At 31.5% G+C, this 13,956-nt stretch overlaps 3 protein-coding genes across 4 annotated transcripts in view; 2 read left to right on the plus strand and 1 right to left on the minus strand.

The window, feature by feature from the left end:
• On the plus strand, positions 2,934-6,372 carry LOC107624161 (G2/mitotic-specific cyclin-2). 2 transcript variants are annotated; one of them, XM_016326632.2, is made up of 11 exons: positions 2,934-3,201; positions 3,345-3,480; positions 3,693-3,749; positions 3,942-3,990; positions 4,095-4,220; positions 4,310-4,438; positions 5,032-5,121; positions 5,236-5,457; positions 5,552-5,650; positions 5,747-5,925; positions 6,006-6,372. In XM_016326632.2, the coding sequence occupies exons 1-11, from the start codon at positions 3,147-3,149 to the stop codon at positions 6,148-6,150; spliced, it is 1,287 nt and encodes a 428-aa protein (XP_016182118.1). In that variant the 5' UTR covers positions 2,934-3,146; the 3' UTR covers positions 6,151-6,372. The 2 variants fall into 2 exon arrangements, with proteins under 2 accessions (XP_016182118.1, XP_016182119.1); XM_016326633.2 differs by having other exon boundaries at positions 2,940-3,201; positions 3,348-3,480.
• LOC107619880 (serine acetyltransferase 4-like) lies at positions 7,417-10,583 on the minus strand. The gene is made up of 9 exons (XM_016322118.1): positions 10,359-10,583; positions 10,005-10,202; positions 9,456-9,515; positions 8,974-9,069; positions 8,843-8,867; positions 8,548-8,642; positions 8,108-8,274; positions 7,510-7,583; positions 7,417-7,436 (listed from the first exon to the last, which is right to left on the minus strand). Exons 1-9 carry the CDS (start codon positions 10,581-10,583, stop codon positions 7,417-7,419), a joined length of 960 nt encoding a protein of 319 aa, XP_016177604.1.
• LOC107622140 (isocitrate dehydrogenase [NAD] regulatory subunit 1, mitochondrial-like) overlaps positions 12,471-13,956 on the plus strand; it is a 4,207-nt gene continuing 2,721 nt past the window's right edge. The window contains exons 1-3 of the mRNA XM_016324042.2: positions 12,471-13,139; positions 13,346-13,585; positions 13,809-13,887. Of these exons, the coding sequence (XP_016179528.1) occupies positions 12,636-13,139; positions 13,346-13,585; positions 13,809-13,887 (823 nt within the window). The 5' untranslated portion in view covers positions 12,471-12,635. The remainder of the gene's footprint in view (positions 13,140-13,345; positions 13,586-13,808; positions 13,888-13,956) is intronic.

Genomic DNA, 13,956 nt, shown 5'->3' on the forward strand with positions numbered 1-13,956 from the left:
ATTTTCAATTTCCATATGGAAAAATTACTCCCACTGAATTTTGGAATTTCATACTTTGCTGCCTTTTTTTTTAGACGGTAACTCGCAGCAGAAAAAAAAATTAATCAGCAACCTTAGGCTCTGATACCACTGTTAGGTACCAGACAAATGACACAGCAAAATATAAAGATGAAAAATTAGAAATTTATATAAAATATGGAAACAATTGAATAACTTTCTTTGAGAATTACAACTTCTCTCTATCACAAGGAAACTACAATAACACTCTCTCTTGACAAAAGGAGAACACACTTCTCTATATATATAGAAGAAAACTACTCAAAGAAATATTATATTATTCTATCTGGATGACTTGATTGAAATGAATTAAAGAAAAACTCAATTTATAGGTGAGTTTCGTCAATATGAATCATCCGTTAATTAAAGGTATATAATTTTTCTCTTTTTCAACCATTAAAATTCTAAGGTTATAAACTAAAATTGTTTATTACCTTTCATTTTATTTAGTTATTATTTATTTATATATTTTCTAAAATTAACTTTACTATTTTTTCACAATATCGAGTGTCAGTGTGTCACTCTTCAACTTATTTTTCAAAACCTAAATGGCAGAACGAGTCACTAATTAGTAGATTACTTATTTGTGTCGCACATTAATTACCATTTTGTACTGCTCTAATTTTTGTATGACTAGTTGAAATTGTACTAAAAGTGTGGGATTAATTTGGTCTCAAGAAATTTAATTTGATCTTTCAGTGGATTAAATTTTGCAAATTTAAATGACTCAATTTAGTGTATTGAGACATCAAATTGAACACAATTACTCCAATAATACAATAATATTAGCTAGTCATTAAGGTGTCACATTGATAGTTAATTGCAATATAAATATTATATTAACTAAATTAGTGATAAAAAGAACCAACTTAATTTAGAGTTATAAAACTCAAAAATAAAATTGAAACACATTTAAAACTAAAAAAAAAAAAACAAATTGAAGATTATCTTTTAAATAAGCTAAATATATTATTTTAGTTAGCTCATTAAATAAATAACTTAATATACTATTATATTTCACCATCTATATTAATGGTATTATCAAAAATTAAATTTGTCAACACGTATAATAAATGAGCTTGGTAGCTAGAATCTAATTTATTTTCTCTTCCATGGATTATAGCATTGATGATTCAACCAAATAACCCCACGTTTTAATGGCAGACATTTCTTTTGGATTATTTAAGTATATTTTTCCTAAATAAATAAATGCCTTGATCTTTTATTTACATATAATATATACATTCTTTGAAAATCAAATGAGCATTTTGGCGGAAAAATAGTTAACAAATAACTATTAATATTTGAATGCACTTATAATATAACAACTTATATAAAAGTTGAATCATATATTGTCTCATCAACAAAAATATTTGAGCCAATTGTTAATGTTTGGGGTAAATCCTATTTGTGTCCCTAACGTTTAAATCGTCCTATTTATATCCCTAACGTTTGTAAAAGTGATTCAATATTATCCTGCCGTCAATTACACAATATGAGCACTTTAGTTTGAGTTTTAAAAATCTCTTCTTGAAGTTAGAATACAAATGTCTGGATAGAATCGACGATCTACTCCGAAAAATAGCTCATCAAATGTTGAAACTAATTCCTACAACATTTACATAATTCACTTTTCTAGGGACATAATTGAATCTAAACACAAATAATGGGTATAATATTAAAATCGAACACATTCAAGTGAAACTTAATTGAGAATGAATACATCCAAATGAGAATAATTGAAAAATATAATCTGATTTGTTAGTGTAATTGATAGTAAGATAACATTGAATCACTTTTATAAACGTTAAGGATACAAATAGAACGATTTAAACGTTAGGAACACAAATAGGACTTATCCCAAACGTTAGGAACATAAACGATACTTTACTCTAAAAAAAAGTGCGTTAGAACGTATATAGGAGCTCATTTTATGCTATGTAGAATAATGGAAAGAAAAATTGAGTTGGTTTAGTAGATAATTTATTAATTCGTTTAAGTAAGTGTTTGGGATTCAAATTTTGTTTTGTATATATATTAATTTATTGACTAATAACAAATTTTTAAATGAAATTTCGATACATGACAAATTAGTCATTTTTCTGTTATACTAAGAAATACTGTGTGAAACAACAAAAAAAATTGCAGCCTTTATTTAATGGTAAAAATTTATATATAGTTGCTTTGTTTTTATATAAAGTTAATAGTTAAAAACTATTAGATGATAATTTAGTTAAATATGTCAAATTATCTATTAATTTTAAGGGTAAAGTATACTTTTTGTTATTGAAGTTTCACAAAAGTTTCAAAAATATTCCTAAGTTTTATTTTGTTTCAATTTTGTCCAAAAAGCTTTCGATTTGTATCAAATATACCCTCGATGGCTAAATTTTCAAAATGTTTAAGACCAATCTAACAATAATGCATGAAAATTATGCTTGATTTGTTTGTTTTGGGGGATTGTTCTTATGAAATTGTTGTTGAATTGGTCTTAAATTCTTTGGAAAATTAGTCGGGGTATATTTGATACAAGTCGAAAACTTCTAGGACAAAATTAAAACAAAATAAAATTTAGAAATATTTTTAAAACTTTTATCAAACTTCAAAAACAAAAAGTATATTTTATCTAATTTTTAATTATCAACTTCACATAAAAATAAGTCGTGAATTTTCAACTTTTTTTAAACAAAAAACACTTTAATTGCCAAATTAAAAAAAATGAAATGGTCTAAGTATTCTTATAAGCCAACAAATAATCCAAAATCTGAAAAAATTAATTCCATGATCCCAATTTGGAAAAAAATATCCAATTCTCTGACCCAATAATTAGAAAACATTCATAACAATTCCAAAACAAAAAATAAAATAAATCCCCCGTGTGTGTCAGCGCCCTTTGATTCTCTCTCTTCCTCTCTCTCTCTCTCTCTGAATCTTCCTTCTTATTCAATGATCTTGTTTTACTAGAAATTTTTTTTTGGGGGTTTCTTCTGGGTTCTTGGGGAAAGATTCTTGAGCGATTGTTGTTCTTGGGGTTGTTGTTAATTTTTGTTTTTTGGTTCAAATTAACAAACTTTAAGGTGAAAACGATCATGGGTGGTTCTGATGAAAACAATTCTAATTCAACCTTGCCCAGAATTCTTCAAGGTACAAACCTTTTTTAATTCTTTTTTTTTTTTCTGGGAACGAATAAAGTTCAGATTTTTCGGGCTCAATTTGGATTCTAAGCTGAAAGATTTAACTGTGGTGTTAATATTTTTTTTTCCCTTTTGGGGGTTTTGGAATTTCAGCAGGGATGAATAATCAGAATCAGAATGTTGGTACAAGAAAGTTTGGACAGAACAGAAGAGCATTGAGTGTGATCAATCAGAATCTAGTGCAAGGTCGATCTTACCCTTGTGTTGTTAACAAGAGACCTTTGCCTGGGTATAATTCCTCTTATCTTATGTTGATTCATCATAGATCCTTCTTTTCTTGTGAATTTTTTGTTTAGATTATTTTGTTGTTTTGGTTTGTTTAAGGTTAATGCATTTGTCTAATTGTCTGGGTAATTCATGTTGATTCATCATAGACCCTTATCCTTTTTGGTTTCTTTAAGGTTAATTGTGTTTGGTGGTTATGTTTTTGTGTGGAACCAGAAAACAAGAAATGTGTGAAAAGAAGCAGGCAGATCCAGTGCATCGTCCCATCACAAGGTTTCAATTGTTTTCAAAATTTGATGTTGTGACATGGCTCTTTGTTGTTTCTTAGTGCTGAATATATGTTTATTCAAACTATGATAATATGTTTTTTCAGCTTTCTTTCAATGTTGTTCATAAATTACTAGGTGACCAAATGAAGGATTAGTGAAAAACTAATGTTTGTTTATATTAATTAATTTATTTTAGAAGGTTTGCTGCTCAAATTGCTTCCCAGCAGCAACAATCTTGTGCTGAGGTACCCTTTCTTTGTTTCAATTTCTTTGATGCTGAAATTGTTGCAATGTCATTGACTATTGTTATTATGCTAATGTTTATATGGTGGTTGCTCAATTTGAACAGGATCCTACCAAGTCGAACCCCTCGAATTCGACCAGATTTGAAGACCTAATCCTCATTGATGAGGAACAAAAGTTAACAGCAGATCAACCAGTGCCCATGTCCTTGGAGAAACCAAAACTAGTGCAGGTGGTACTATAAGTCTGTTGTTTTAGTTTCACTTTCATATTATCCCTGAAGTATTTCTTATTTTGAATTTGTGACCAAACCTGCTGTAGGAGGAAATTGAGATGGAGGATATAGTTGAGGAGGACTCTATTATAAACATCGATAGCAGCGATGTGGATGATCATCTTGCGGTGGTGGAATACATCGAAGATCTTCATGCACACTACAGGAAATTTGAGGTATACCGAAATCCACCTTTTAGGACAGTTAAAAACACTTAAGGATTTTTGCATTTAAAGCCTTAGACTTGTGTGTTTGAGCTTGGCATATATTGTGTGTTTTTGCATAATCAATTCCTTTTGGTTTGATTCTAAATAAATAATTCATGTGATCTATTGTGAAGTTGTTAGATTTGAATAGTTAAAGTTTATTCATTTTCAAGTTATAGTTTATTCATTATAATAATAACCTTGATCTCCTATATCTTGCAATCATTTTATTAAACTTGAAAATGGAGTTAATTCAGCTCATCCGAATGTGCGGCATGCTTTTGTGTGTCAACTTGATCACTTAACGGTGTTTAAATTTCTTGATTACATCATTGAGTTTTTTTCCAATTTCCATTTGTTGTTGAGACTCTTGTTCTGTTTGCTTTCATAACTTGCAAATCTGCAATCAATGACAGAAAGATATAAGTAAAGTTTGCTAAATCAAAATTTTGAGGTTGTTTGGAAAATCATAGCATAGTCTAAATGATGGATTCATTGTATTGAAAAAGCATATATTAGATCTCATTACCATTTTGATGACTAACATCATTAGTTTCATGCAGAGTTTGAACTGTGTCTCGCCGGATTATATGGCGCAACAATTTGACATTAATGAAAGAATGAGGGCTATACTTGTTGACTGGCTCATTGAGGTATGTATTAAAATGTTTCTACTAAAACCACTATGCCAAAAACGGTAATAGTTTGGCTTCGTGACTCAAACTAGTGCTCGAATATTGATATTCTTGTTTTGAGCTTCTTTTCAGGTGCATGATAAATTCAACCTCATGCAAGAGACATTGTTTCTTACAATTAATCTCATAGACAGATTCTTGGCCAAACAAACTGTGATAAGAAAGAAGCTTCAGCTGGTTGGTTTGGTTGCCATGCTTTTGGCTTGCAAGTATGAGGAAGTTTCTGTGCCGGTGGTTGGCGATTTAATCCTTATTTCGGATAAAGCTTACACAAGGAAGGATGTTCTGGACATGGTAAATATAACAAACATATCATTAATCTTTTCGCATTTGCAAAATGGCATCAGTTTTGCCATTTTGGCTGAGATTTTCTTTTCAAACATTGCAGGAGAAGTTGATGCTCAACACATTGCAGTTCAACATTTCTGTGCCAACTGCATATGTTTTTATGAGAAGATTCCTGAAGGCAGCTCAAGCCGACAAAAAAGTCGGTACTAGTCTCTGTTAATTTATATACTTTTTCGCAATCACAAATTCGCAAGAACTCCACACTTACCCTTTTAGTTTTTCTACCTTGGAACAGCTTGAGCTGCTGGCTTTCTTCTTGATAGAGCTCTCTCTTGTGGAATATGATATGCTGAAGTTCCCGGCATCTTTGCTAGCTGCGGCCGCAGTCTACACGGCTCAATGCACTGTCAGTGGCTTCAAACAATGGAACAAGACATGTGAATGGCACACAAACTACTCAGAAGATCAGATATTGTAAGAAAACTTCTTATCTTAGAATTATCAACTATTTTGAGACACTACACTAATACTAATAATATGTTGGCGAATTTCAGCGAGTGCTCTCGGATGATGGTTGGCTTACACCAGAAGGCCGCGACTGCGAAACTCACTGGTGTGCGTAGGAAGTACAGTTCATCTAACTACAGCTATACTGCAAAATGCGAACCGGCATGTTTTCTTCTGGAGAACCAATTCTAGCAGGACCATGTGTATAGAAACATTGGTGGCTGGTGAATTGAAATTTATTTCTTGGATTCTGATGAGAAGTTACCTTGTTTTTCATCATTTATTTTTTCTTGTTCTTATGTTCTTAGGTGAACATAATTTAGTACATTTTAAATCTATATTTTCCCTAGTAGTTCTCCATTGAATAAATAATGGGAATGGATGGTACAGATACAATTTTATTCTCCTTTTGCTTATGCCTCTCATTTGATTTTTTTCTTGTATGATCTGAATGATTGAGTTCTTGCTCAAATTTTTTTTCAACTAATTCAAGATGCATCATTAGCATCAGATCATAGAACTTTTAAAACAACCATTTATGGTACATATTGAGCAAAGAAATCACTAAAGTTGGATATTCTAGCAATGTTTTTGTGAACTTTTCTATTATTTTTTTTTCAATATTCTTGGTTGACATTTTTCCAATACAAAGGTGGAATATTATTGCAACTTTCCAGGTAAAAATTTTCAAAATTGTAGCTCATAGCTTCACTTTTACTTTTGAACGTTTTTTTTGGACTTTAGCTACTAAGCTTTTGAAACATGACATTAAGTTCAACGGTCACCTATTGCTACAGATTTATTTGTTGTGAATCAATTCTAGTCTTTCTCAAGATTAAATAACTCTCTCAAACTCATATAAATATACTAATCTCTCTATAACTTATGTTCTTATATATTCATCTACTATAATGGGACAAATTTAATAATTTAACGGGAGTAAATAAATAATACCAATATATAATTATATACTATTAAGTAATTTCCTAATTTTTAATGGAGACATTTGTCCCACATATATGCTTTTATGCCTCTTATACTTTTTGCTTTATTATACCTACAAAAACAAAACAAAAAATTGAAGAAATAAGAAATATTTTATAAAATTTCAGCAAAACTAATATAATTATCTATTACAAATATAATGAAAAATAATTTATTTGAGAAAAAGACAAATAGGTCCGTGACCTTTTGTCCCGCGGACATTTTCGTCCTTAACCATTGAAAAATACTTTTAAATCTCTGACTTTCACAAAACTTGGACGGATCAGTCCCTAACGGAGACATTTGGACGGATCAGTCCCTGACGGAAATATTTGGACGAAGGGACTGATCCGTCCAAGTTTTGTGAAGGTCAGGGACTTAAAAATATTTTTCAATGGTCAGGAACAAAAATGTCCGCGGGACAAAAGGTCTGGACCTATTTGTCCTTTTCTCTAATTCTTATTAAAAGAGTTGTCAAAATTCTTTTGTAGCATCTGCAAAGTGACATCAAACTGATGTGTTATGTACAATCTTAAAATCAAATACTAATATGAAAGGGTTGCTTACCTGGGTTCATGGTTAAAGATGGATCATGCTCATTTAAGCATCCAATAACATGTGCTGGTACACCTGCCACAATGCTTTACCAAATCCAAAGAAAAATCACAAATTTAAAGATAATTTCTATATTACTAGCATAGAGTGACACAAGAAACATGTATTGGAGATTTTTTAAGATTTTTAAAATACTAAACTAAGCTGGAGATGTATATATGGTTTTATTTAGGCCAATGTTAATGCGTTTCGAAAAAAAAATAAAGAGTGCGTTGCTCTTTGAACTCTAAAACTTAAATTTTAAACCCTAAATTTTAAACCTTAAATTTTAAATCCGAGTAAATGATATAAAATATAATAAATAGAGCGTTAAAATTTATTTAATTAACAAAATATACAATACTCTTTACTTAATAAAAAGTGTTTAAAATAATTTCTGTAATTCTAAATAGAGACACAGACAGCATATTTTTAGAATCAAATACTACTAGAACATCAATAAAAAAATTCAATGAGATGCGCCAAAGTCAACGTTTGAACTTCTAATATGTCCTAATTAGTGTTCAATTTTCATGTGAAAACAAGATCAAGTTAATGAAGCATATTTTACCTATGGGGAGGAACATCTTTCAAGACAAGAGAACCAGCAACAATCTTAACACCTTCACCAATTCTTATGTTACCAAGTATGATTGCACTTGCCCCAACTAGAACACCTTCTGCTACTTTGGGATGCCTATCACCCCCTTCTTTCCCTGTTTCTCCTAAAGTCACACCCTCCAAAATCAAACATACCATGATATTATCATAATTAATTCAATATGTTCGCAAAATAGTAAACCAATAATAATCTTTGTCATAATGCTAAGGAGACAAAAAAAAAATGGTCAAAATTTGCAACAACTGATAAAGATTAAATAAGACAAATTCTGACGGTTTTTGGTTAATTTTTTTTATTATTAATATTTCTGTAATCTTTGCTATTTTTGTTAGATTTTTGTATTTAATTGAACATATTGTAAGAAACTAAATAAAGGAAACATTACTCACTTGCATCAATGAGACTCTGTTTCCAACAATGGCAGTTTCACCAATAACCACACGTGTTCCATGATCTAATAGAATTTCATCTCCTATTTTTGCAGCTATATTAAATAAAATCATACAACAATAAAGTTAACCACATGTCATTAGACTATTCGAGATATGATAGCGTTTCTGTCGCGTGAAAATTTCACGAAACTTTGTCATGCATTGACTTTCACCATTAAATCGGTGAAATTCGGCACATGACGAAGTCACGGAATTTTTCACTCGACATTAACTATTACGAGAACCTTCGTACCGGGATGTATATCAATGCCGAAAACCTACAACAGAGAAAATTAAGTGGTTGAATAACAAGCATAACAAACATTAAATGAAACCACCATTGTAGAATCTAATCTATGTTATGAACAAGTTTAAGTAAAGTACCTCACTAACTCTACTTTGCAAAGCTAAAGCCAATACCTTTCGACCCTCGCCCCACAAAGCGTGCGCTACACGGTACACTTGCAAAGAATGGTAACCCTGCCATGAATCAAAGGAGAAAGGTTGAGGGAAGTAGCACAAAATGATAGAATATTTGATGGAAAAAAAAAAAGGAAAAATTATTCTAAAAGACCGTTAGGAAGATTTAATTATTAAAAAGGATCTTTAATACTAAAATTATTAAGAAAGACCAAATTTTTTTTATAATATTTAAGAAAAAAAACTAAATCTTTTTATAAGGAGATAAATATATTCTTAACTATTTATTTATTTATTTTTATAATCTTTAATATATGCTGTTTGATTCTCAACGCTATATAGATATAAGTTTGGTCATTCTTAATAATTTTAATATTAAAACTTTTTTTTAATAATTAAATCTTCTTAACGGTCTTTTATAATAATTTTTTCAAAAAAAAATTTACCTTTGTATTCAAAAGTGTAGAGCAATATGACAAACAAGAAGGATCTCTGTCTTTAAATGCCTGCTTATAAGGGAAGAAAATGTAAACATAACAAATGAAATTATCAAGTTCAAAATCGAATCAATTATTGAATTAACAAAATAAGGGTTCAAATGTTTAAGAATTCAACTAAAGTTTAACCGAATAAAATAAAGTAATATATTTTTATATATAATATATATTTTTCAAAAAAAATAATTTTTTAGCTATGATTCACTGATTTTTGACTAATTTATTGAGTTTTTAACTATTTTTTGAAACCAATTTTTTAGTCTAAATAGAACATATTAAGTGATTAATTCTCAATTAACCCAGTTAGATCAATCGGTTCGACCTGATTTTCAGAACCATTTAAATTATATGAAATTAAAATATTAGACAAATTTAGTAATAAAAAAATTAACCAAAAATATTCAAAACTTGTCTTATTTAATATTTATTAATTTCATCAACAATTAATAAATAGCATTACCATTAAAATATATGTATGTTGTCCCTATGCATGCATACCTTGAGATCCAAACGAATAGATCTTTGGATAGATTCATCATGCATTATGAGATTGCAAAAGATATCCATTAAGTGAGTTGCCAAAAGAGTAGGATTTTGGAGACGATTTGCAAGAACAAATGCTAGTGCTTGCTCTAAGCAATCATGTGACAAAATACTTGCATACAAGAAGCTACTCAAAATTGGTTCCCTTTCTGCCTGCACATACAATTTAATTACTATAAATAAATCTAATGTAAGGAATATAAAGTATGTTAATTAAAATTTCCTAACGAGTAATTGTATACTACAATGATATATAACATGGCACAATTTTAAAGAAATGTTAATTATGATGAAGTTTGATGGGGGTACCTCAAACCTGGCTTCTTCTCTTATATGATCCCAAATGGTGTGAAGAGAAATATCCAAATGGTTATTATGAAAGGCAGAAGAGTGTAATGGGTTTGGAATTCCCATGGCATAAACAGGGAAAACCCTCTCCATGTGATAAGCACTTGTTGAAAATGAAGAGTTGTTGTTCTTATTATCATTACTATGGTGTTCATGATCACCATCTTCAACATGCTGAGGCCTCATTTTTGTGTTGGTTCATTTAACTTGTTACAAGAGAAATAGAGTTAAGGAGTTTGAAGTACTTATATATATATCTAGTGTGGTTTTATCTGTTAGAAGAAGTTCTATATATAAGTACTTAAATTGTTATAACAAGTAAAAATAACTAATTTAGGTTCCAAATTTGAAGGCAACTCTAACTAAGCTAGAAAAGAAATCAGATTATAATCCATAGCTATATATGAGCAACAATGTCAGCAATGAGGTGGTGATTTTTATTAGGTTCCAAATTAAGTTCCAATGCAGCCAAAGTTTCTCTTTCTTTATATACATTATTTAACGGTGCAATAAGTAGAAAGAAGCATTTAGATCTAAACCAAGTTAATACATAAGTTTTCGTTAATATACAATATTTTTTATTAACGTAACAAATTATGTTATACTGAAAGTGGATTGAAATTAAAATTTATTAATCGCTTGGATAAACAATTTATTAGCAACTAATTTTAAAAAATACAAAATTGAATAAATAATAAAATATTATTAATTTTTTAAATAATAAAAACATAAGTATAAACATCCACTAATTAAGATAAGTAAATAAGTTACAAAGATAATTTATCTTTCTTTTCCTTTAGATTCACCAAAACTTTCTTTTGCTGTTCTTCTAATAACTTCTGCCATCTCCCTCCACATTTCTTCCGCGCTTCCATTCCCATCCCACTTTGCCTCTTCTTCTACCCGTCTTAGGAAGCTTCTTTGTTCCTCCCCTTTCATCCGCCACCACTTCGTCCTTGGGTTCTTCGTATGATGTCTTTTCCTCAACTTTTGCTCAACGCGAAAATCCATGACGAGCACCCTATGTTGTGCTCTAATCACATGGAAAGCACCTCCCTCCAACACAAGTTTGATAGAGATGATCCGATCTCCCACCCTCTTGACATCCACTACGTCTTTCTTCCACTGCTTATCCACAATTATTCCAACCCCATTCCTATTCTTCACCTTCCCTGTATACCAAAGTTTGAAACCAGAAGTATCCAACTCCCTAGCCTTTGCACCAACCCATTTCGTTTCTTGTAGGCACATAATGTTAATCTTCCTCCTTGTCATGGTGTCCACCACCTCAATAAATTTTTCTGTTAGAGTGCCTATGTTTCATGTCCCAAATCTCAACCTTCTGTTGCTGGGCAACGACCTAGCTTTAGCGCAATAATGTCTTTGATTCATGTCATGGGGGTTCGGCTATATTTTTATGTTGGTTGCCGAAGACCTAACACAACCCTCCTCCTTTATCCGGGCTTGGGACCGGCTATGTACCGCAAGTGTAACATAGGCGGAGTTTCTTACTATATAAATATCTTACTAAATTTAAGTAATTTTCAACTTTAATTTATATAAAAATCTATTTAAAATTTTTGCTAACTTAAATATTATCTACTCATCCCAAAAGTTTAAGCTGATAGGAAAAAGTATTACTAATGGTTATATCTCTAATACTGAATCAGACATCTCTAAACCTCTATTGTACACATTGTACAGATATTCCATTGGCTCCCTATAGAATAATGCTAGAGAGATAAAAAATACAGCCAAAACTTACCTTATCTAGCATTAATTAATTAAGGAAAAGTCTAGGGGGCAGTAACTTTATTAAATTCTGGCCAGCATGTAACCAGCAAAGAAAAGTGAGCCATTGGATGAAATCTCACATCAATCTCACACCATTAAAATCACTATTGATGGCTATTTGATGACTATAAAACACAAAAGTTGTTGTTCTCCTAGCACCCCTCGTTAATTAATTATCGCAATAATTAATGAATACTAAATAAGGTAAATTATGGCTGTTTTTTACTGATTTTATCCAACATTTCCGAAACAGAAATTGGTTACCACCATCACTAGGATTTCGCTCCTTCCATTGATCTCCCCTTGTTATCGTTAGAGACTTTTCATTCTTTTCTCCTTTCTCTCTTTTCGCATGGCTTCCTTCTCCCTCCCACACTAACCGTAACTAACTTTATTCCTCGATACAAACGCACTTTTCATAACCGTCAACCCAACCAACTGAAAATGACAACCGCAAGATCCATCATCCCACTCCTCAACCGCCTCATCTCCAGATCTCAACCGTCCAGATCCGTAACCTACATGCACCGTCCCGGCGATGGCGCCCCTCGCCCGGTAACCCTCATACCTGGCGACGGCGTCGGGCCTCTGGTCACCAACGCCGTGGAACAGGTCATGGAGGCCATGCACGCTCCGGTGTACTTCGAGAAATTCGAAGTGCACGGAACCATGAAGAAGTTTCCAGAAGAGGTTCTGGATTCGATTCGAAAGAACAAGGTGTGCATCAAGGGAGGTCTGGCCACGCCGATGGGCGGTGGCGTGAACTCCCTGAACGTGTATCTAAGGAAGGAGCTTGATCTGTACGCTTCGTTGGTGAATTGCTTCAATATGAGAGGATTGCCGACGAGGCATGAAAATGTGGACATTGTTGTGATTAGAGAGAACACTGAAGGTGAATACGCTGGCCTTGAGCATGAGGTTGTGCCTGGTGTTGTTGAAAGTCTTAAGGTAAAATTCTCTTAACCCTAATTTGATTCTTTGTAGTTGAGAAATTACATGCTGGTAATTAAATTAGATAGTAATTCAGTGAAACATATTAAATTATCTAGCGATTCTTACTTATTGAGCATATATGAAAGATAACTGTACGTGAATCTCTATTTTTTTTAAGTGGATGAATGTGTGTGTGTGTGTTTACGAATGGTATGATGAAGGTGATAACGAAGTTCTGTTCGGAGAGAATAGCATCATATGCATTCGAGTATGCGTATCTGAACAACAGAAAGAAGGTGACAGCGGTGCACAAAGCAAACATAATGAAGCTAGCAGATGGTCTGTTCTTGGAAGCATGCAGAGAGGTTGCACAAAAGTATCCTGCAATCCAATACAATGAAATCATTGTTGATAATTGTTGCATGCAGCTTGTTTCAAAGCCTGAGCAGTTTGATGTCATGGTACATTAAATAATAAACTTTTATTTATGGGTAATGTTAGGTAGACAAAAAAAATAGCCAAAATTTGTCTTATACAGCATTAATTAATTGTCGCAACAATTAATAAATGCTAAATAAGGCAAGTTATGACTGATTTTCTTTAGTTACCAAACATTTCCGTTTATTTAATATGTAACTTATGGAGTTCATCATGTAAGCTATTTAATTTCCACTTTATTTGTAGGTGACTCCTAATCTTTATGGAAATCTAGTTGCAAATACTGCAGCAGGCATTTGTGGAGGCACAGGAGTCATGCCTGGAGGTATATGTAGTTTACAATTATTTTTTTATAATTTTAATTTTTTTTTTTTTTGCAATTTTTTGTTATATT

The sequence above is a fragment of the Arachis ipaensis genome, chromosome B10 (assembly GCF_000816755.2).
Source record: "Arachis ipaensis cultivar K30076 chromosome B10, Araip1.1, whole genome shotgun sequence".
Lineage (NCBI taxonomy): Eukaryota > Viridiplantae > Streptophyta > Magnoliopsida > Fabales > Fabaceae > Arachis > Arachis ipaensis.

Excerpts from the sequence above, each read along its gene's own strand:
- LOC107624161 (XM_016326632.2), top strand. The coding sequence starts at position 3,147 with ATGGGTGGTTCTGATGAAAACAATTCTAATTCAACCTTGCCCAGAATT. Across the intron at positions 3,202-3,344 it reads CTTGCCCAGAATTCTTCAAG|CAGGGATGAATAATCAGAAT; the intron begins GTACAAACCTTT and ends TTGGAATTTCAG. Across the intron at positions 3,991-4,094 it reads AGCAACAATCTTGTGCTGAG|GATCCTACCAAGTCGAACCC; the intron begins GTACCCTTTCTT and ends CAATTTGAACAG.
- LOC107619880 (XM_016322118.1), bottom strand. The coding sequence starts at position 10,583 with ATGAGGCCTCAGCATGTTGAAGATGGTGATCATGAACACCATAGTAAT. Across the intron at positions 10,203-10,358 it reads GAGAAGAAGCCAGGTTTGAG|GCAGAAAGGGAACCAATTTT; the intron begins GTACCCCCATCA and ends TTGTATGTGCAG. Across the intron at positions 7,437-7,509 it reads ATCTTTAACCATGAACCCAG|ATGCTACAAAAGAATTTTGA; the intron begins GTAAGCAACCCT and ends GTCACTTTGCAG.